Genomic DNA, 22,267 nt, shown 5'->3' with positions numbered 1-22,267 from the left:
CACTTTTTATTCGATATTCGAATATGCATTAGAACATGACGTGAAATATCCGTAATATAACTATAAATAAACAATCCGGTTTGTAAAGTGCCATGTAGCACAATTGTTTACAGTCGGGTGCGTTTACATGGAGCACTGTAATCAGTTTAAAAGTCCAATCTGAATGAAAATGCTCCATATAAACACCTCAATCGTAATCAAAGTGCCCAAACGGAATGAAATTATAATCGTTTTGAGATCGGTGGGATAAACCTTTTCATGAATCGATCAAACGAAACATTTGACCATGTACACGACCTGACCGGATTACTTTTGAGTGTGCGTCCTTTTATGACGTACACAGCACGCTTTCACCACTGAAGAGCACGCGCCGCGCATGTTGACAAGAGAGGAAAGTACATTTTTCTGAGGGATAAACTTTTTATTTCGTAAGAATTTATGAAGATAATTTTGGCATAATGACACTGTCCCTAAACCTAGCAAACAATCAACTACTTCAACTGCGCCTGACATTAGAATAATTTTTTTCTGAGATGATTAATACAGTTTACAACAAATAAATAGCTTTTATGGGGTCGTAGATATTCGAATATATTTGAATACATTGGTTGATATTTGATATCCATTCGAATTAGATTTTTTTTTTAAATGACAGCCCTAACGTGCACTGAGCACTCTCTTCTCCACATCGTTAGTAGACACGCCCCTTACTACTGATTGGCTATCAGTTTGTTTAGGTACTCGGCCCGAGTACGTTTTTGAAAAAGCAATTTTGAAATAACACTTACCCCACCTTTAATTACCTGGTATTGTTCATTTTGTGTTGACTGTCAGAATGACTGATGCTACAGATATGTATGATCTGATGTGTGGTTATATTTGTGGTATTATTAAGGATTAAACATTTGGAATTGTGTGCTATTGTAAAAGGTTTAATTATCAAGTGTTCATGGCATATGGTCAATTAAATTGTTCAAACAGCTTATGATTTGGTTATTACCTTATAACCTATGTATGTGTGTTAAGAGTGAGGGTTTGTCATCAGCACTAGTCCTGTCAGGTGATGTTTATTGCTGTGTGTGTGGTTCCTGCTGTCTTAATCAGACCACAGAAGTGAGATGAATACAGATCAAACGCAATCGATAAGGAACGGGGCCAGAGAGAGTCACGGGAACAAGGACCCTGAACTAGGGCTACACGAGTAATTGAAATAAATAAGAAATCACAATACGATTTAGTGAGCTGTATCAAATTGCAAAGGCTGGGATTTGAATAAAATTAGAGTAGGCATATGGGCAGCTCATTATGCAACATGCACCAACCAGAAGAACTTATTAATAAAAGGGAAGCTTTAAAAGTTTTCTGTCAAAATAAAGGTAGAAAATCAAGACAAATATTAGTAATGTAAAATTAAATTATATATTTTTGCTTAAATAATCTAAAAGTCTCCCTGTAGTCAATAATTGTATCCCTTAAAACTCATCTTTGATCTCCAAAATGGCATATTTAAACATATTTTCTTTGCTTGAAAATTGCTTGAAAATTGCTTGAAATTGTATCAGAATGGGAATGCATTTATGTATCACTCTTTACAACGTCAGACACATAATTATTATTATTAACCTATGTTATCAAACTGCCACAAACCTTGTTCCCGTTTCCCTTCTCATAACCTTCTAAAAATCGGCATCCTTAGAAATGCTTTGAACAACAAAGAAGGTTAGTGGAGAAAGGCATACACTGTAATATTCATCATAATTAACCCGTCACTATATTGCTAAATGTACCAGATTTTTAATATGAACAGAAAAACGGTCTGTCCACACGTTGACTAGACTGGTTACAAGGTACAGGGAGTGCAGAATTATTAGGCAAGTTGTATTTTTGAGGATTAATTTTATTATTGAACAGGTGACTATTACTGTGCATAATTATTAGGCAACTTAACAAAAAACAAATGTATACCCATTTCAATTATTTATTTTTACCAGTGAAACCAATATAACATCTCAACATTCACAAATATACATTTCTGACATTCAAAAACCAAACAAAAACAAATCAGTGACCAATATAGCCACCTTTCTTTGCAAGAACACTCAAAAGCCTCCATCCATGGATTCTGTCAGTGTTTTGATCTGTTCACCATCAACATTGCGTGCAGCAGCAACCACAGCCTCCCAGACACTGTTCAGAGAGGTGCACTGTTTTCCCTCCTTGTAAATCGCACATTTGATGATGGACCACAGGTTCTCAATGGGGTTCAGCTTCACGCTTCTTGCGACCCTGTTGACTATTTTGAATGAAACACTTGATTGTTCGATGATCACGCTTCAGAAGCTTGGCTATTTTAAGACTGCTGCAATATATCTCACTATTTTTGACTTTTCTGAGCCTGTCAAGTCCTTCTTTTGACCCATTTTGCCAAAGGAAAGGAAGTTGCCTAATAATTATGCACACCTGATATAGGGTGTTGATGTCATTAGACCACACCCCTTCTCATTACAGAGATGTACATCACCTAATATGCTTAATTGGTAGTAGGCTTTCCAGCCTATACAGCTTGGAGTAAGACAACATGCATAACGAGGATGATGTGGTCAAAATACTAATTTGCCAAATTATTCTGCACTCCCTGTAGTTTGTGACGCAAGAAACACCTGCGATTTCAAACTGCTTTTTTTTTCACTGCCGTTTTAAGGATAAAATGCTCCGCAATGGTGTTGACTTATGAATTTGCACATGGTTTGCTTTATAACATATTAAGAACACAACAAACTTGATTTTCACCACAGGGGGTCTTTAAATATTTCTTAAAGGTGCACTATGTAGGATTTTTTCAGTAAAATATCCAAAAACCACCAGGCCAGTGTTATATTTTGTTCAGTTGAGTTCTTACAATATTCAAAAAAAGAGTCGCCTGTCAATTGCGTCATCTGCGTTACCCTCGGTTTTATTCTGCAGAAACGCTTTACTCTTAGCAGTGTGCAATGAGTGTCACAGCAGCCACTGAGCAAACACGAGTAACGTCATAACAATTTTAAACACACTTAAATATATCTAATATCATAAACAGAGCTGTTACACCTCATACTCGTGACCGGAAAAGTGGAAATGGTGCCGGCGACTGTCCCATCATAATAAAAGTCCCGTTGCTCACAAACTGTGTGTTAAAGCTCCCTCAACACTCGGTCCTGCTCTGCTTCAAACTACAGTAATGTTAATAATCACATCCATGAACATGATTTCAGCCCGAGTCCTATCCTGATATTTTTTTTTTTTTTTTTTTTTTTTCACTGGCTGTGAGATGAAAACCACATCCCAAGATTCTGCGCTCAAGCTTGGCATCATCAAACTACCCATTACTTTTTTTTTAATAGGTGACCTCTAGCGGACGGAAAAGTTATATTGGGTAGCTTTAAATAATTTTTATGAAATATTATATTAGTAAATGTTTTTAAATATTTTAATGTGTACTAATACTACAACTAATTATTATTATCATCATTATTATTACAAAAAAATTGCTTTGATTCGACCCCTCCCCCAAATCATTCAACCTTACCATAAACCCTACAAACCCTACAAAGCTTCACTTCTGCTGATAATCAGCCCACGAACATTGACATATTTAATGGAAACCTTTAAATTTGTGTTCCATGTGTCTAATTGGAAGATGTGAATGGAGCACAACTCTGTGTAGTGGTTTTGGTAATAAATCATTGGATAGATGAAAAGGTGTGTGTGTGTGTGTGTGTGTGTGTGTGTGTGTGTGTGTGTGTGTGTGTGGAGAAAGTAGCTGGCAAAAACTCAAACTTGGATGAAGTGGAATTTTAATTAGAAACAGGGAAGGCGGAGACCCTCCTAGACAACTGCGGTGGTACTTTTTAGGTGAAAGGGGAGTCTGCAGACGCATGCCACCATCTGGTCTTGGGTTGAATTTCCTGGAGCCTTCTGCTCTAAAAACAAACTCTATCGTATGGAATCTCATCCACCATCCTTGTACAGTTAACCCCTCACATTGGGCCTGCGTAACCATGGCTTTTTCTCTCCTTCTCCTTTTTTTGGCTGTAGATTGACCTGCGGGATGACCCTAAGACTATTGCCAAACTGAACGACGTGAAGGAGAAGCCCATTGTGACAGAACAGGGCCAGAAGCTAGCAAAGGAGGTACGGGAAAAAGATACTTCCTATTTCTCAAGTTCAAAATAATACTGAAACTTTTTAGTATCGAGATAACTCAGACATGGGTCAAAGGGAAAGTGAACAAGAAAAGCATTCTGTCCTATTTGACCTGTGAATGTCTAAAAAGATGTTCAATGCCTTTCCAGATTGGTGCCTGCTGTTATGTTGAATGCTCAGCACTGACACAGAAAGGTCTGAAAACTGTGTTTGACGAGGCCATTATAGCCATTCTGGCTCCCAAGAAAGGCGCGCTCAAGCGAAGACTGGGCCCACGCTGCATCAACTGCTGCCTCATCACATGATACACCAGCTCAGGGGCGTCCAGGTGAAAGAAAGCAAGGACTGATGGTGGCCAACTAATGACAAACCAGATTACAATCTGACTTCTGAACTAAAGGAACAAAAACCAGTGGACGCAGTTACCTAGAAGTAAAATATGTACAATGGTGCTGTCCAAGTTACGGGCAAATGACAAGAACTGACAAAAAGACACATTCTTCAGGGAGAAATGACACAAAAACACTAATCTTTGAGAAGGAAAACAACTAAATGATTTACTGAACATAAAAGCACAGAGGGAAAAAACTTAAGAGATGTAAAGATGTCTGAGACACCCTTTCTAATGACTTGGAACAATCGAACTGTATTTCCGTGTCTGGCTCAGCGAGCACGAGTACGAAACCTAGACGAGCCTAAACAGCACAACCAAACCCATCGGTCATTTACAGAAGTAGGACTTTATTTAACTTCAAAAAGGGAAACTCAGCATCTCTATTTGGGTTGCAAAACAGTTGCTTTTTACAAAATGACAGAACAGGCTTTATTTACAAGAAGGAAGAGAGAATTATCAAATAAATATACTGCCATTATGAGCATACAACAAATGAAATATCTATTCTAAAAAATAAAATAAAAAAACAGATTTTTGTTGTAAATGTGAGCTCAGTCATTTCTCTGATTTGGAGCACGTGCTGGGATGGTCAGTCGTTTTTGACTCAAGCCTGGATCTTTTTCTCTGTCAGTTTCTGGTGGCTTGTGACCGTGTCCTTCGTTTCCTCACTTAAGCTTGTAGGTGAGCTGTTTGCGATGCCAGTGGATCCAGACAGGGGCAGCGACGAGGCCAGTCAGAAATCCAGTTGTTGCCCCAAGGGTACAGGAAATGGGCCAAACCTACACAGAGGAGCCACGATAGGAAAAGATCAAAAATGTGTCATTGCAGGAGCACAAGTGACGGACTGTGAAATCTACAGAATCACTGTGGTGTTTTACCAACCAAATTTTGTATTTGAGACTGCTTTCTTCCTCTTTCTTTTTTTAACATAATTTTGAGCGTTACGTATTTGTGGCCTTGCCTCTCAGGTCTGTGCCGACTGCTTTGCATTTTGAATTTTTGCTTCATATGATCAAGGTGATTTCAAATGTTATTGGATCTTCTTTTTAATGAATTTCTTGAAGTCGATGCAAATATGTGAAGTGGTCTTTAAAGCTTCCAGCACATTGTGAGCAACAACAAAAAAAGCCTTTATAAACTGTAGATGTATGGAATGCAAATCTAAAAATCAAAAGGCACAACAGTTTTATGAGTGAAGCTAATTCAAGATTAAAAACTTGCTGTTGATGCCCATTGTGCAGTGGAAATACAAAATGTAAATTTAATGACTTGCCTCAAAATGCTTACTGGCTATAAAAATGTTTTTCTAATATTTTGTCGTCTTGCTTCTTATAGATTAATATCTTATTTCAGTCTTGCACACACCATTTTTGAAAATATGCAATAATTTAACTACAAAAGCAACTATTATACTAATTATGTGACGGACAGAAAAATATATACACTACCATTTAAATATTTTTTTAGAAGAAGTCTTATGCTCACCAAGGCTGCATTTATTTAATAAAAAATATAGTAAAACAGAAATATTGTGAAATATTACTATTTTGTATTTAAAACAACCTATTTTATATTTTAAAATGTAATGTATTCCTGTGATGCAAAGCTGAATTTTCAGAATAATTTCTTCAGTCACATGATCCTTCAGAAATCATTATATGCTTTATTATTAATGTTGGAAACAGATGTGCTGCTTTATATTTTTTTATAACCTGTGATACTTTTTGAATAAAAAGTTAAAATATAAATTGTTTCAAACTAAAGAAATCTAATATTTATATATATATATATATATAAACCATTTTAATATATATTTAATCCATTTTAAATCAATGCAGTTTTTTTTTTACTTTTTATTCAAAGAATCATGGTAAAAAAAATACCACAGGTCATATAAATATTAAGCAGCACAACTGTTTCCAACATTGACAATAAATCAACATATATGAATGATTTCTGAAGGATCATGTGACACTGAAGACTGGCATAATTATGCTGAAAATTCAGCTTTGCAGCACAGAAACAAATCATAATTTAATTAGTATATTAAAATAGAAAACCATTATTTTAAATTATAACATTTCACAATATAATTTTTTGATCAAATAAATGTAGGCTTCATAAGCAATTTAAAAAAATGTTTCCCAACTTTTGCCAAGTACTGTGTGTGTGTGTATATATATATATATATATATATATATATATATATATATATATATATATATATATATATATATATATATATATATATATATATATATATATATATATAATATGATGAATAGCAACACAATATTTGATAAATATGATCCATCCTTGTCCTTTTTTCTCTTTTTAAACAGAAATAGATTTCTTCCCTTCATACATGGTCTCTAAATGACTGAAGATATGCAGAGTGGCTCAGAATTAAAAAATGTCAGCAAGATTGATTATTCAATTATCTGATGATATGGGTTGCAATATATAGTGCCATAGCAATGATAAGGAGCGAGACACACAGCTCTTCCTTTCTCTAAAGTATCTAGATTCAACCACCACAGAGTTTCTCATTAGCTCACAATCCCATCATCATGTGCTTAGGAATCAACACTGAGTCTACGCTAACCTCACTCCCCTCCCTACAGCTTCCCCACTCATAATGAGTCAGTCTCATCTCTCTGGCCTCGTCTAGACATCTGTGTGTAAAGTGTCAGAAAGCACACATGGGAGACTTCAGTGTGACATTTTGAGGGCAAAACGAGGGCAAACACTGGCCTCTGATCAATGTCTGTACAACACATGAATAATTGAAGTGCCTGCGCAGTCCTTATGCTTTGAGAACATTACATTTTTCATGAAGATTGGTTCATTCCCAACAAAACCTGTCTATGGCTGTCCTGCACGACTGGTTGAGGAATGTCTGTTGTCTAAAAAGGCTCTCGAGTGTTAACAACACATAATGTGATTTCTATTTGACAGATAATGCAATATTGAGATAAATGTCTTTTGATATGGATGTGATGGTGGTATAAAAGAAAGCAAGTTTCATGTGTCTAAATCAAAAAAAAATCTAATTATGTTTTGGGGTTTTGTCCATTTAATCAAAATGCATGGGGTCCAAAGCAAAATTTCATTATCCAGGCAAGAAAAGTGTTTCCTTTTGTGTTCTGCAAAAGCTTTTTCATCCCACTGCACTACTTTTCCATAGTTTTTTAATGTAAACGCACTAGATAGTCTTTTGTCTCATGCATGACCCGGCATTCTAAAAATGTGTCGCTTAAGTTAAAAGAAAAACGCGTCTAGACATAGAGCAGCAAAAACACGTTCTGTATAAACCGGCCCTAAATGATAACACAATTTTACTTTTTGGGTGAACCATCCCTTTAAAGCATGTTGGACTATGAATAGATTATTTTTTTGCATGCAGAGAAATGTAATTTTGAAGATAGAATGCATTAACATAAGTAAAGCAAAACCAAAATATTTATACAAAGCAAAATGATTTCCTCCTTTCTGGAATTTGATGCAGCAGAAGCTCTGAAACAAGGAACCCTGTACTGCGATTCTGCTGCCACGGCAGAAATCTGTTCCCTCCACTGCATAACTATGTATTATAGCATTAATTAAGCCACAAAGTTCAGTGGCTTTTGCTTTACCAGACAGATATAATGGGGAGTCACAGGAAATCATCGGCAGGAAGAGAGATGCATTGGAATGCCTGTTTTGCAGGTTTGAGTATGGTCTGCATCACACAACTGAGCACCATGTCTCAATAAACCAGCATGTGCATTAACTACTAAATTACACATGTAATGTCTGGAGACCAGTTGCAATAGTTTCATCACAACTAACCTGCCATGGTCTGTCCCAGTCGAGAGGAATAGGGAAAGCTCCCAGCCAGGCCCCAACCACGCTACAGCCAGTAGTAATCTGAAGAGAAGTGTCCCACACTGACATCGCCCTGAAAATGACATTTATAACAATCAATATGTCGCTGCTATTGCTAACAAATTAACATGAAGAAAGAACAAATGTTATTTATGAATACAGAAATCTAACCACATATCAAAAAAGAAGCAGCATATGAATATATCCTACATCAGGATGTTTTTATTACAGAAAGTAATAATTTTATATCTATCTATCTATCTATCTATCTATCTATCTATCTATCTATCTATGAATATATCCTACATCAGGATGTTTTTATTACAGAAAGTAATACTTTTATTATATCTATCTATCTATCTATCTATCTATCTATCTATCTATCTATCTATCTATCTATCTATCTATCTATCTATCTATCTATCTCTCTCTCTCTCTCTCTCTCTCTCTCTCTCTCTCTCTCACTCACTCAACATTTTGGCTAGGCTTTTTCAAGCCAACTTCAAAGTTCGTCAGCAAACTTTTCAATCTAGTTTTACATTTCAGAATAGTATACTTTCACGGTAAAAAAAAAATAGTACAAAAGTCTTTGAACGCTAAAAAAGTTCAACTGACAAATTTAGTTTAAAATACTGTATGTAGGTAATTAAAATATGAGACTCTTTGTCTGGTATAGTGTAGTGATGTAGAATACAAGAGGACTGTTAACGTTTAATGAAAACAGACTGTGCAAAAACTGCGTATTTACATCTCTGAGAGATACATTTCCTGCAGTGCTTAAGCAGAGACACTGCAGCTGTATAAACACAGTCTCTCTGACTTTCATACCATTGGAACTATCACTAAATGATAGTTCAAGTGGTTTTGAACGAGACCACAAAAAAGTAAAATGTTGTGGTCTTGTTTAAGAACACATCAGTCAATGTGAAGCTATAGTTAATTTAAGCTAAAATGTTACATACAAAGATGCTTTAATAATTTTATTAAAGGGTTAGTTTACCCTAAAATTAACATTCTGCTATCATTTATTTAGCCTCATGTCGTTCCCAACCAGTAAGACTTTTATTCATCTTTAGAACGAATGAAGATCTGTTTTATTAAATTGAGAGCTTTCTGTCCCTCCATTGACGGTCTATGCAACTACCACTTTGAAGCTTCAAAAAGCTCATAAAGCGATGGCAAAACTAAACCACTAATCCATATACGGTTCAGTCCAAATTTTGAACAGAAAAATTTGAATGAATTGAATTTAGGCTTTTATTCACATGTAATAATAATAATAATAATAATAATAATAATAATAATAATAATTTGTTACATTTATATAGCACTTTTTCTGGGTCCTCAAAGAGCTTTACATTTTAAAGGGGGGAACCTCCTCAACCACCAGCAATGTGCAGCATCCACCAGGATGATGCGACGTCAGCCATATTGCATCAGAACGCTCACCACACACCAGCTGATTGGTGGAGAGGAGACTGAGTGATGAATCCAATCAGGAGAGGGGGATGATTAGGAGGCCTTGATGGACAGAGGCCATTGGGCAAATTTGGACATCCTGGTATTTTTAACGACCACACAGAGTCAGGACCTCGGTTTAACGTCTCATCCGAAGGACATCGCTCTTTAACAGTAGTGTCCCCATCATACTATACTGGGGCGTTAGGACCCACACAGACCACAGGGTGAGCACCCCCTGCTGGCCTCACTAACACCTCTACCAAAACATGTAAACATTGATCAGCGAACATAAGCAGAAGCTCAACCGAACCTGCTTGACTCGCGAGAACAAACCTCTTGTGGAAGCTCAAACGCGATGCGCATCACAAGAATGAACCTAATTTGTTCTTGCACATTAAGCGAACATGCTAGAGCTTCCATTGGTTTACCGTATTTGATGTGTGAGTTTATGAATGTTTATGTGAATAAAAGCCTACATTTAATCTGTTCATCACAGAGCGATCAAGTCTCAGAAAATGTTGGACTTGTCAAAGTGGTAGCTGTGTCACTGTCAATGGAGGGACAGAAATATGAGGGTGAGTAATTAATGACAGAAATTTCATCTCGTATCCCTTTAATTAAATGCTAATATATACAATTAAAAAATGGGAAGTGAAAGAACCAGACCCAGCTCATGCCTCAACCTAGAGGGAAGAAAAAAGGATTTCTCTGAGATAATTAAGCCACACTCAACTTTAGATGCTCATAAATGGGTATCGGGGCACTGCAAATTGTTTTGCGTCATTTAATTTATATTGAAGACGTTCATTCTACAATAACCTCTTGTCTGTGAAACTCATGAGACCTGCTGCACCCATTTTGTCAAAGTTGGTCAAGGTCTCCATCTAGTGGATAACAGCCACTAAAGGCTGTATCTGTGAAACAATAACACAAACTGCTAGTGCTCAGAAAAGCCACACCGTAAACGAAGCAATCAATGATTCATGTAGACAATTTGTCCTGCATTTACCCATCTCTGCTGAAAACCCGGATCCACGCCTGGACATTAGGGCCCAGTATGCAGAGACATCTCAATGTAGTGAGTGTGGACAGCAGCACGGCCAGAGAAAACGTCTCAAGGGCAGACCTGCAACATGACATGATGCGAATTATACATCTGATGTTTCACATTTTCGGGCACACAAAAAACAAATAAACATGCAATACTTACTCGAGCAGAGGTGCGCCATACATTACCACCACAGTATGAAAAAAGAGGCATGACAGTAGAAAGTAAAGACAGGATCTGGACAATCTGTTGATCTGTGAATTAAGTAACAAATGAAACGTTTTAAAGTCACCATGAAATCAAAATGGACAACTCTTGTTTTCATGGAATATTGCAGTAATTATTTGTCTGTGCACACAATTTTTTTAATTAAATAACTTGCAGAGATATATATTTCTTCCCTGATGACACATTTACTGGGGTGAGGGCAGAATAAACTGTCATTCACAAGAGCAAGAGCAAACTACAACAATCCAATCAATTCCCAATGGACAAAATTAAGTCCTGCTCTACTTTTTTTTATTCTTGTTCAAGGAGTAATTTCACTTTTATATACATCACAATAGTGCAAAAATTATGTCAGAACGTGGAAGACAAAAATGTTCAAATAATGAGTAAGATAAGGTCTGTGGTAAACATAAGTTGTCAATACTTGAGTGTTTTGTTCTACAACATATAAAACAAAATAAATAATGTTAATGTTATTCCCTTAACTAAAACGAGTTGATACATACCTCTCTCGTCTCAGTGCGTGCTCTTAATCTCTCTGACGCACGGTGATGATCTGATAGCATTTAGCTTAGCCCACTAAGCCCAGTTCATTCACTATGGTACCAAACAGAGATCAAGTTAGAAGTACCAAACACCTCCATCTTTTCCCTATTTAAATACAGTTACACGAGTAGTTGAACGATCAAGTATGGTGACAAAATAAAACGTGGTACTTCTCTAATCGGATTAAAAAGGAGAACTATAATGTATGGCGGAATAGCACTTCTGAGAGTACTTCGGCTCGGCGCAGTAAAAAGTCCCGGCCGAAACATCTTTCCTCACATCTCCCCCTCACTCTCTCATTTCTGTCAATAGGGAGATGTGAGAGAAGATGTTTCGGCCGGGACTTTTTACTGCGCCGAGCCGAAGTACTCTCAGAAGTGCTATTCCGCCATACATTATAGTTCTCCTTTTTAATCCGATTAGAAACGCGCCACGTTTTATTTTGTCACCATACTTGATCGTTCAACTACTCGTGTAACTGTATTTAAATAGGGAAAAGATGGAGGTGTTTGGTACTTCTAACTTGATCTCTGTTTGGTTCCATAGTGAAAGAACTGGGCTTAGGGAGCTAAGCTAAATGCTATCAGATCGTCACTGCGCGTCAGAGAGATTAAGTGCACGCGCTGAGACGAGAGAGGTATGTATCAACTCGTTTAAGTTAAGGGAATAACATAGTTTAATATGAAAAGGCAGTGAAGTATCCCTTTAAGTACCTAAATACGAACATTTGGAGTGTGAGTGTGTAATTTACATTATAGAACATGAAAATGTTCAAGTATCATCGACTTATGTTTACCTCATTGTACTCATAAACTGAAATAAACCCCATTATAAAAACCCATAGAAAAATCTTGAGGGAACCAGTGGTGAATTCGTCTTCCCTGCACCACTCTATGAGGAAGAAAAGACTATCGATTAAAGACTAACTTCTGTTTCGTGCTGACTTTAATGCTCATTCTATTTAGTCACTATTTATTTTTGCATATCACGGAAGAATGTTCTGCCCATCTCTACCTTGTAGCTTAATGTGTTCTTCTTTGTTGGTGGGCTGATGCCAAGAAGCCAAAACACTGCAATGTTGACCACAGCAACAGACCCAGCCACACAATACAGCCAAATCATATGAGTCCCATAAACAGAGAAGTTTTCCAGAAACACAGCAGGCATCACAGTTGCCATGAAGATGGAGGAGACAATAATGGCATGAGAGGATGCCATGCCCCTGATCTCAACATCCCACATTATGGAGGATTTAAGTTAAATGGAGGTACCTGTTAAAGAATAATGAGAGTGTATTAGTGGAAGAAAGGAATAATTGCAAAATAAATGGTAAAGCCATTTGCGTGTCTTTCAAAATGTTTCATTTAAGGTCAAAGAAAGGACACAAAAGACAGATAAGAGTCCAACGTAATAATGAAGCAGGAAATACAAGATTCGTTTCCATGAAATTTTAGAAAAGCAAGGACACTGTTGCACACAACTAAAACTAACGGTTAATTAAATTACTAACTCAACTTATTTTGAAGTAAAGACTGACCAGTGGAGTGTTGTGCCTGGTTGTAGTTTATATCCAATAAATTAACTTCTACACTAACTAATCACCAGATTCCTCCAGCACCCGAATAATTAGAACAAATTCAAGTTTTACCTTTCTAACCCGAATGCATAAGGCTGCAAATAAATGGAAACAGTGGAACAGTATATTTACAAAACAGGACCAGACAGTGAACAGGACTGCCGTGTAATTTACTTCCGGGAAAATGAAGTCACCAACAAACCAAAACATAGTACTCCAGTCCAAAACATAATACTATTAATAGTCTACTAATAAAATAATTTAACCAATAATAATTTACTAATATGATTGTTGTCATTATTATTGTTGTTTTTCAACATTTTACAATATCTACTTGTTTCTTGCTATTAAAGACCACTCAATGGAGTAGCTTTTGTCAGGGCTTTTATTTTGACAATACTTCATAATGCGTCACTTTGGCTTTGCAGTGTGTCTAGCTTCATATTTCTGAGAAGTATCTTGACGTGATAGCTACAATTTTGTGAGACATTTGAAAATGGTTTGCGAGAAGTGTAAGTAACTACAGTTTAAATCAAATGAACATTTATTTTACACTACGATGTATTATTCTTTAATATTGTAATCCGTATGTATATACAGTAACTTTGGGTCCTTAGCAAGATCCCAGTAGCGAGAGAGCTCTCAAAAACAAAACAATAACGTTACTGTAAAGAACGTCGCCCGTGGTTCGTCTGTTTCTCGACGAAGATAAACATTAATATGTGTGCATGCTAACGTCAATGATTTTGGGGGGGTTTTGGACTTAATCATGTTTTAATGTCCCCCCAGGTGAAAAGAAACTGGGGCGAGTCATCACGCCTGATACCTGGAAAGATGGGGCTAGAAACACAACAGGTGAGTTGGATTGAAGCTACCCATGTGTCTATTTGTATTTATGCTTCGTCAACACTGGATACTAACATGATAACTATTATATTACAGAGAGTGGTGGTCGAAAGCTTAATGAAAATAAAATGCTGACATCAAAGAAAGCCAGGTGTGTTGCTTGAAATATGTCATGCTTAAAAATTATAGTTTTGTAATGCATATAAAGTCACCATGAAATCAAAATAGACTATTCTTATTTTTATTTATTTATTAATTTAAAGCCGATTTTATATAGACTATTGCAGTGTTTGTGATAAATTATACTTACAGTTAACGGTTAAAGGAGTAGTTCACTTTAAAATGAAAATAACCCCATGATTTAGTCACCCTCAATCTATCCTAGGTGTATATGATATTCTTTCAGAATATATATATAGTTGTGTTTATAATGTTCTGGGTAATCCAAGCTTTATAATGGCACTGAATGTGAGCCCAAAAAAGTGTATCTATCCATCATAAAAGTAATTCACTCAGCTCCAATGGATTAATAAAGGCCTTCTGAAGCAAAGTGATCCATTTGTGTAAAATATCCTTCTTCTTTTTTTTACTTTATAAAGTAAAATATCTAACTTCCAGACCGCCCTCCGTATTCAACTTAGGAAGAAAGTGTAGTGCCTTTCATAGGTCAAAACACTTACGCTACGTCCTATGCCAGTTACTTTTTTTTCATAAGTTGAATACAGAAAGTAGTCTGGTGAAAGCTAGATATTTTACCTTATAAAGTGTTTAAAAAGGATATTTTACTTACACAAATGCAGTGCGCCACTTCAGAAGGCATTTATTAATCCCCTGAAGCCATGTAGATTTATTTTATGATGGATGCCCTTTTTGGGGCTGCCAATAACTGCCATTATAAAGCTTGGAAGAGCCAGGACATTTTTTATATAACTCTGAATGTCTAAAAGAAGAATGTCATATACACCTAGGCTGGTTTAAGGGTGAGTAATGATCCAATCAGTTCTCAATGGTCAAAATCAAGCCCCGTTTTTTTCTTGTTAGAGAATCTGTTGCTTTCAGATATACTGTACTATAGGGAAGAAAAGACTATCACAACTTGTATTCTTAATGTCGACTTTAAATGCTTGTTATGATGACCCTAGTAAAACTGTGTATACCATTTTGACAGGTTTGATCCTTATGGAAAATCTGGATTTGCCACTTGCAGAATATGCAAAAGCTCTGTCCATCAGTCTGGTTCACACTACTGCCAGGGATGTGCTTACAAGAAAGGTGAGACGGTTGGCGGTTAGATGCTCTTTAGTTTCCGCCACACAGTTATATGTTCTTACCTCCCCTCTCTTTCTACTTTGCAGGAATTTGTGCCATGTGTGGGAAGAAGGTTCTTGACACCAAGAACTACAAACAGACCTCAGTTTGATTTACTGTTCGTGGAGATTTCGTGTTTATATGAGAATGGGATGTTTATGGATGATTCTGTTGACTCTCCATGTGTTAGGATTGAAGTTCACAAAAGAGTTTAATTTGCAGTGTTTTGTGGCAAAGTGCTGCGAAAGGGGTGTGTGTCAGTGATATTTTTCTCCCACTTAACCATAGAGCAATATATTGGCTTGCACTGTTTGGACGATGTAGATGCCTTCTTTAAGTATTTTTGCTGGAGAACGTGTTTTGTAAATGTTCTATTTTTTTTTTTTTTGTAAATTTATCATTTTTAATATTAGCAAAACAAAATCAGTTCTCTTCATGGCAATGTATTGCCGATTTTAGTAAGCCTAAAAGTCAAAGTCTAGACTAGAGTATGATATGGTCCAATGACTAAGTAAGTCAAACTCTAGACTTTGATTTATAAATGTCTCCTAATTATGAAAAGATATAGATATCTATTTAGTTTGAAGTGCTGTTTCTTTTGTACTTTTCCAAGGCAGTGTCACTACTGCAGAATCTAATGTAAATATCAACCTACAAGTAGACAGTGACATGCCAATATAAGACTGCTACAAGCTCAGTGTGCAGTGATGTTTATAGCCTGTTTCCATATCTTATTGTCCCACCATTGGTTATTAGTGAACACTGTTGCAGATGTTTTCTGGAAATCTGTTTGTTCTTTTTTTTTCATTGATCATTTGGTTTTGGATTTCCTTTAGACGCCTTTTGAACCCACATACTTCTATAATAATAGATTTGTAGACAGTAACTATACTGTCAGTGACTATATACTCTTACAGTCTGTTTGTTTGCCATATTTTAAGTGCAAGAAGGCACAACATAGCAATACTTATAGATACTGTATAATATCATTCCCTTAATAACAATCACATTAATATTTGACACTTGTACCAATGTGAGACTGTTTTTACCTCTGTAAATACTTGTTACAAAATAAATTTGTGACAACATCTTGTAGAAATCAGTCTTTTGCATAAGAAAGCTGAGACTAATGCATTTCATAATGGTGTTTAATGTTTTAGTTGGCAGAGCTGACATCCAATTTGTTTTATACAATTCAGATATATATATATATTGTATATATAAAAGGAAATATCCAATGGCAATGTTGGTTACTTCTAACCACATACAAATGGTTCCCCAGATATATCACAAAGAACCTTTCATTAACTTATTCAACTATAAATTATTCATGTTTGCTTGTGACCCTTTGAATAGTATCTAATCAGAGTACATGACAAATATATTTGGTTTTTTAAAAGTTATATACAAATTAGTTATTGTATCTTGATTTTGCAACAACAACAAAAAATTAATAGGTTAGACAAGTATCTGAGGCAATATGTTCATTTAGTAATTATTAATTACAGAAGTAAGATAATATAAATGACACAGTGTTAGTTTTAAGGCAGTTGTGTGAATGATTCAGTGGCAGGTCTTTTTCTCAAAAGAAGTAGTTCATGTAGGAACACTGATCCTTCAGTTTTCACATTCTATATTTCAATATATGCAAAAAGTGAGTTGCAGCTGGTGGACAGATCTACAGTTCTGGCTCAGGGAGATTCTCTTAGCACCGTGGAGGGTTTCAAACGTAGAGAATAATCATTGCCCTGTTTGACTGTAAACACTGATGGAGTTGGCGCAGGTAAGTGTAATCAGTGTGCACTTTTTGTCAGGGCGAGGAACTCCTCTCGGGTCTTCGGGTCCTCTCTAAACACGCCCAGCATGGCACTGGTCACAGTACGGCTGTTCATTTTCTGCACTCCACGCATGACCATGCACATGTGACTACAAGAACAAACGTCCATTCAGGTCACAAATAACATGAAATACACATTTTCATGCCCAGTTTATTTTATGAATAATTAACCAACCGTGACAGTCACTGTAAGCAGAAGCTGAATTAAAATACTGTATTCAGAGCTTTGAAGTTACATGAATCTAATTGCATTGGTTTGTAAGAAAGAAGGCTGGGATATATTAAAGTATTAGGCATGCGTTTGCATGTAGATAATTGTACATAATCTTATCAAATATTTTTTAAGACAGTGTTTTGTGTTTCAAATACTTACGCTGCCTCGATGACGACTGCCACGCCGACAGGCTGCAAGGCCTCTGAGATTGCCATCGCTATTTGCTTTGTCAGGCGCTCTTGGACTGCAATAAGCAGAATTAACAGTAAAACAGAAGATCCTAGCACTGAAAATAAATGTTTTACAGGACTATGCACAACATTTTCTGGGTAATGGTACCTATACTTTTATTCAGAAATTATGGGTCAGTATAAGATTTTTGAAAGTTAATATTACTACTTTAATATATTTTTAAAATGTAAATTATTCCTGTGACGGCAGCTATTACTCAAGCCTTTAGTGTCACAGAAGTTCAGCAATCATTCTAACATGCTGATTTGGAGATCAAGAAACATTTTTATTATTATCAATGTTGAAAACTGATTGGTATTTTTGTTGATTTTTGTTTTAATTTGTTGAATTTTTGTTGTGATTCTTTGATGAATAAAAGGTTAAAAAGCACAAGATTTATTTGAAGTGGAAATTCTTTTGTACCATTACAAAATGTCACTTTTGATCAATTTTATCCTTGCTGAATAAAAGTATTAATTTCTAAATAGAAATCTTACTAACCCAAACTTTGAATGGCAGTGTAGATATATTTCCCTTTTGGTAAGTATCTAGATAATTTGTGATAATTACCTTGAAGTCTGCGACTGTAGATTTCAACGATTCTAAAGAGGGACAAAATTCATAGTGCAGAAGTTAAAAACCTCACCAAAAATGTGTCTCTTATCAACCAGCCATTTTAATAGATAGCTGTTTCCTTGAAGGGTTAGTTCACCCAAAAATTGAAAATTGATGTCATTAAAGACCCTAATGTCAATCCACACCCGTAAGACCTCCGTTCATCTTCAGAACACAGTTAAGATATTTTATATTTAGTCCGAGAGTGTATCAAAGTGTATGCACACTATACTGGCCATGTCCAGAAAGGGAATAAAAACATCATCAAAGTAGTCCATATGTGACATCAATTGGTTGATTCAAATCTCTTAAAGCATTGAAAATACATTTTGGTCCAAAAATCACAAAAACTATGACTTTATTCAGCATTGTCTTCTCTTCTGTGTTTGTTTTCAAACCTCAAATAAAGATTCAAACGGTAATGAATCAGCGGATTGATTCATGATTTGGATCGCCAATGTCACGTGATTTCAGCAGTTTGACACGCGATCCGAATCATGAATCAATCCGCTGATTCATAACCATTTGAATCTTTATTTGAGGTTTGAAAACAAACACAGAAGAGAAGACAATGCTGAATAAAGTCGTAGTTTTTGTGATTTTTGGACCAAAATGTATTTTCGATGCTTCAAGAGATTCGAATCAACCAATTGATGTCACATATGGACTACTTTGATGATGTTTTTATTACCTTTCTGGACATTGACAGTATAATGTGCATTCAATTTCATGAAGGAACAGAAAATAAATATCTCAGACTAAATATAAAATATCTTAAACTGTGTTCCGATGATGAACGGAGGTCTTACGGGTGTGGAACGACATTAGGGTTAGTCATTAATGACATAAATTTCATTTTTGGGTGAACTAACCCCTTAAGAGCAAGGAATATTGTATGTGTTTTACATATAACTATACTAGTGTGACTGGTAAATAGTGATGATAAGTGAAAAGATTAGTAATAGATAAAATTGCAGCTGATGAATAGTAGCTCATGAAATCTGGGTGTATTTTACTCAGGCAAAAGGAAGCAATAAGCTGCACATGATATTTTGTGAAGGCAGCAATGTTAATGGTTCCCACAACCACCGAACAGTGGAGGTGGGAGTTGAGGGGGATTTCCTCAGCGCCAGAGGTCAGCTAGTCTGGCGGTTTTCAGATGGGACAGGATACTGTGCCAGGCTTTGGATCTAAGCTTCAAGTGAATGGGCTGTGATAACAGAAGAACTCAGCCACTTGTAACTAATATGTTCACTTTTTCGGTCCCACTCTGATGTGAGAACAAGGCCCTTTATCGCCTGTCTGAGACTGGCAAACTGAATGCTGTGTGTGTGTGTGTGTGTGTGTGTGTGTGTGTGTGTGTGTGTGTGTGTGTGTGTGTGTGTGTGTGTGTGTGTGTGTGTGTGTGTGTGTCATATACTCACCTTGCAAGCTTACTGAGGCCAACAACCTTTTTACTCGGCAGATAACCTATGTGAACCTACAGATGAAATAACATTAAATCATTTACTCTTTGAAAAGAACCCATTGACCTGCCAGCACTAAACACTAAAATGTATGCATCAGTGATCCCCCCCCACAACCCATGAAACCACCTTGTCTAACATTGCAAGATCAAGCATAATTTCAACATGAAGAACTGTGTGCCTAAAAGCATCCATGTGAACGGATATTCACACATACCTTGCCAAAAAATGGTACTAGATGATGTTCACAAAGTGAAAACACGTCAATATCTTTCACAATAACTAGCTCCTCGTGGTCCTCATCAAAGATGGCATCATTCAGTATGTCTGGAGAACATGGAAAATATATACAAAAGTTTATTGCTTAACACATAACTCTGATGGAGTTTTGCAACCAGACACACATCATTTTCACATCAAAACCCTCTCATAAATCAGGTCAGTTCAGGAGAGAGGCACGTACTTAGGAACTAAAGTGTGATTAGTTTAAGTAGCCCTTAACACCAGCGGGAAAGCGGTGCTATAGCATCTGTTGTTGACTAATTGAGCAATTCCAGAATGACGTATAAGTAAATTATACCTCATCAAAGTAGTGGAATTGTCAGACACACACCAAAGGGTAAAAAGACTGTCCAAATATTGCATACTGAAAAGTATTTGAATCAGAATGATGAAAAATGAACAACTATATTGAAGTAATGCTATTTTTGGTTATATATTATATACAATTATATACATTAACAACAAAAAGCCTGAGCTAACTAGCATTATGGAACCTTAGCACATTCTTAAAGTTGGCATCAAACGGAAGTTGCGATAGTCTTTTTTTCCCTATTGGGACGTATGAGTGAAAAATGTAAGGTGGACTTGATTCTGTCATCAGGAATTGACTGCATTGTCTTAAGGTTGTGGTTGGCTATTGCTGTAATATCATGTGAGTTACAGGTTGTCCTGCCCTCACACCTCATCACCAAAGAGATGTCATTGCAAGGGAGGGGAAGTTACTTTGATTAAAGATTACAAGGGTGCATTACACATTCAGCAGATTTATAATAAATACATTAGCCTACATAAAAAATAAGAACTGTTCATTTTGATTCAGTGACATTTTAAGCAAGGTGCATATTACATTTTTTGTGGAGTATTTGTGACGTGTAAATAAATAAAAACAAATAATGAGAATAGTCTATTCTAGCTGGAAGTGTTCCAACCATAGAAATGTATACCTAGATTACTTCCAGAGAAACAGACGCTGAGGCACCTATGTAGGCTATATAACTGGAGCATAACTGCCGTTGCTATAGTAACCTCCTCCGGTAAAAGTGATTTCGAAACCGGTGTCTGCTGCTGAGTCCTGGCTAACTTGTAATCTTACATTTGTGATTGCTAAAACCATATTTGCAATCCCTGTGTGCAACACGAAATCGAGTGAAGTTGTACAGCCTAATCAATGCTATATTCCCTGCATAATAATAGTCTAAAATAATAATAAAGTAAAGTAACAGACACAATAGGGGCTACAGTTGACCTCTAATAATAGTAGCTTAGTTACCGTAGATGGTCTCGTGATAGCCTTTGGTCAGAAACTGCATGGCTTTAGCTGCACGCAGTGGGGTTTTGAGGAGCCCCTGCCGGTCAGTGTTCTCTCCCAGTCCTCTCAGTATGGTTGTGTACGCCGCCTCCAGAGCAGGTAACCGCGACTCGTCCTCCGCCTCTTTCCGGGAAGTCTCGTTTTTGTGCTGGACAGCGACTTTTTTCGTGTCGACCGTCAGCTCACTAAAGCCATTGCGGCAGAGATACTCTGTGACAATTTTGCCATTGCACAAACCGTTCAATTCTGCCGCCTTTTGGTATTCCATTGAATGTACTTTAAATTACTATTTAAAAGAGAATAAATACTTACTATGAATATTTAATATAAAAGAAAAGTATTAGCTAGTCGTAAAACGCAACCAGACGTCTATTCTTTCAGATTTGCGGCCGGTTATCAGGCTTAGGTCGTCGTGGTGCTCTGAGTTGAGATGCGGTTGCAGTCTAAAGTCTTTCCCACTCAGCGTGGCATTTATAGGAGCCCTTCACTTTCGCTGTGTCCAATTGAGCACGTCGGTATTTAGTATGAGCATAGTGTTTTACATGTCACACCCTTTTTATGCAGCGTAATTGAATAATGCGTTACAGTCATGCAAACGGCGGAAACTGATTCGTGATTTGCTAGTCTGGATGTTAAGACACGAGCGTCAAACGTATGAGAGCATATGACCTCACGTGCTCACAGCCTATAAGACCCCATAAGCTGTATTAGACGTCCAATTCTTTGAAAGTTTTAAATACTAGCCTAACAATTTTTTTTTTAAACCTTAAACCTTTTTTTTTTGTTGAATAGTTTTGTCTTTGTGAAAATCATTTTCAATGGCGCACACAAATAGGCCAACACTTTCAAAAGACATC

General features: G+C 36.5%; 4 protein-coding genes across 5 annotated transcripts in view; 2 read left to right on the top strand and 2 right to left on the bottom strand.

Moving 5' to 3' along the window:
- The window catches only part of rhoq (ras homolog family member Q), a 28,565-nt gene extending 22,679 nt beyond the window's left edge, over nt 1–5,886 (top strand). Inside the window, exons 4-5 of the mRNA XM_067430374.1 lie at nt 4,075–4,170; nt 4,332–5,886. Coding sequence (XP_067286475.1) covers nt 4,075–4,170; nt 4,332–4,487 — 252 coding nt within the window. The 3' untranslated portion in view covers nt 4,488–5,886. The remainder of the gene's footprint in view (nt 1–4,074; nt 4,171–4,331) is intronic.
- pigf (phosphatidylinositol glycan anchor biosynthesis, class F) lies at nt 4,904–13,506 on the bottom strand. 2 transcript variants are annotated; one of them, XM_067430372.1, is made up of 6 exons: nt 13,375–13,506; nt 12,741–12,997; nt 11,115–11,206; nt 10,914–11,030; nt 8,408–8,516; nt 4,904–5,355 (listed from the first exon to the last, which is right to left on the bottom strand). In XM_067430372.1, exons 2-6 carry the CDS (start codon nt 12,966–12,968, stop codon nt 5,242–5,244), a joined length of 660 nt encoding a protein of 219 aa, XP_067286473.1. In that variant the 5' UTR covers nt 12,969–12,997; nt 13,375–13,506; the 3' UTR covers nt 4,904–5,241. The 2 variants fall into 2 exon arrangements, with proteins under 2 accessions (XP_067286473.1, XP_067286474.1); XM_067430373.1 differs by having other exon boundaries at nt 13,264–13,470.
- A 195-nt stretch (nt 13,507–13,701) lies between these two features.
- Nucleotides 13,702–16,544, top strand: cript (cysteine-rich PDZ-binding protein). The gene is made up of 5 exons (XM_067430375.1): nt 13,702–13,814; nt 14,092–14,157; nt 14,245–14,299; nt 15,317–15,420; nt 15,504–16,544. Exons 1-5 carry the CDS (start codon nt 13,799–13,801, stop codon nt 15,566–15,568), a joined length of 306 nt encoding a protein of 101 aa, XP_067286476.1. The 5' UTR covers nt 13,702–13,798; the 3' UTR covers nt 15,569–16,544.
- Nucleotides 16,545–16,625: 81 nt separating this feature from the next.
- Nucleotides 16,626–22,024, bottom strand: gch2 (GTP cyclohydrolase 2). Its single transcript, XM_067429795.1, has 6 exons — nt 21,372–22,024; nt 20,037–20,146; nt 19,778–19,833; nt 18,309–18,340; nt 17,667–17,751; nt 16,626–17,382 (listed from the first exon to the last, which is right to left on the bottom strand). Exons 1-6 carry the CDS (start codon nt 21,676–21,678, stop codon nt 17,250–17,252), a joined length of 723 nt encoding a protein of 240 aa, XP_067285896.1. The 5' UTR covers nt 21,679–22,024; the 3' UTR covers nt 16,626–17,249.
- Between the last annotated feature and the right edge of the window lie 243 nt (nt 22,025–22,267).

Source organism: Pseudorasbora parva, chromosome 21 (assembly GCF_024679245.1).
Source record: "Pseudorasbora parva isolate DD20220531a chromosome 21, ASM2467924v1, whole genome shotgun sequence".
Taxonomy (NCBI): Eukaryota; Metazoa; Chordata; class Actinopteri; order Cypriniformes; family Gobionidae; genus Pseudorasbora; species Pseudorasbora parva.
Note: the sequence above shows the minus strand (reverse complement) of the source record. Positions and strands in the feature narration are given on the sequence as shown.

Excerpts from the sequence above, each read along its gene's own strand:
- cript (XM_067430375.1), top strand. Across the intron at positions 14,158-14,244 it reads TGGGGCTAGAAACACAACAG|AGAGTGGTGGTCGAAAGCTT; the intron begins GTGAGTTGGATT and ends ATTATATTACAG. Across the intron at positions 14,300-15,316 it reads CTGACATCAAAGAAAGCCAG|GTTTGATCCTTATGGAAAAT; the intron begins GTGTGTTGCTTG and ends CCATTTTGACAG.
- gch2 (XM_067429795.1), bottom strand. The coding sequence starts at position 21,678 with ATGGAATACCAAAAGGCGGCAGAATTGAACGGTTTGTGCAATGGCAAA. Across the intron at positions 18,341-19,777 it reads GGCCTCAGTAAGCTTGCAAG|AATCGTTGAAATCTACAGTC; the intron begins GTGAGTATATGA and ends GTCCCTCTTTAG. Across the intron at positions 17,752-18,308 it reads CTACAGTCGCAGACTTCAAG|TCCAAGAGCGCCTGACAAAG; the intron begins GTAATTATCACA and ends TGCTTATTGCAG.
- pigf (XM_067430372.1), bottom strand. The coding sequence starts at position 12,968 with ATGTGGGATGTTGAGATCAGGGGCATGGCATCCTCTCATGCCATTATT. Across the intron at positions 11,031-11,114 it reads TATGGCGCACCTCTGCTCGA|GTCTGCCCTTGAGACGTTTT; the intron begins GTAAGTATTGCA and ends GTCATGTTGCAG. Across the intron at positions 5,356-8,407 it reads ACTGGGACAGACCATGGCAG|GTTTGGCCCATTTCCTGTAC; the intron begins GTTAGTTGTGAT and ends TCCTCTGTGTAG.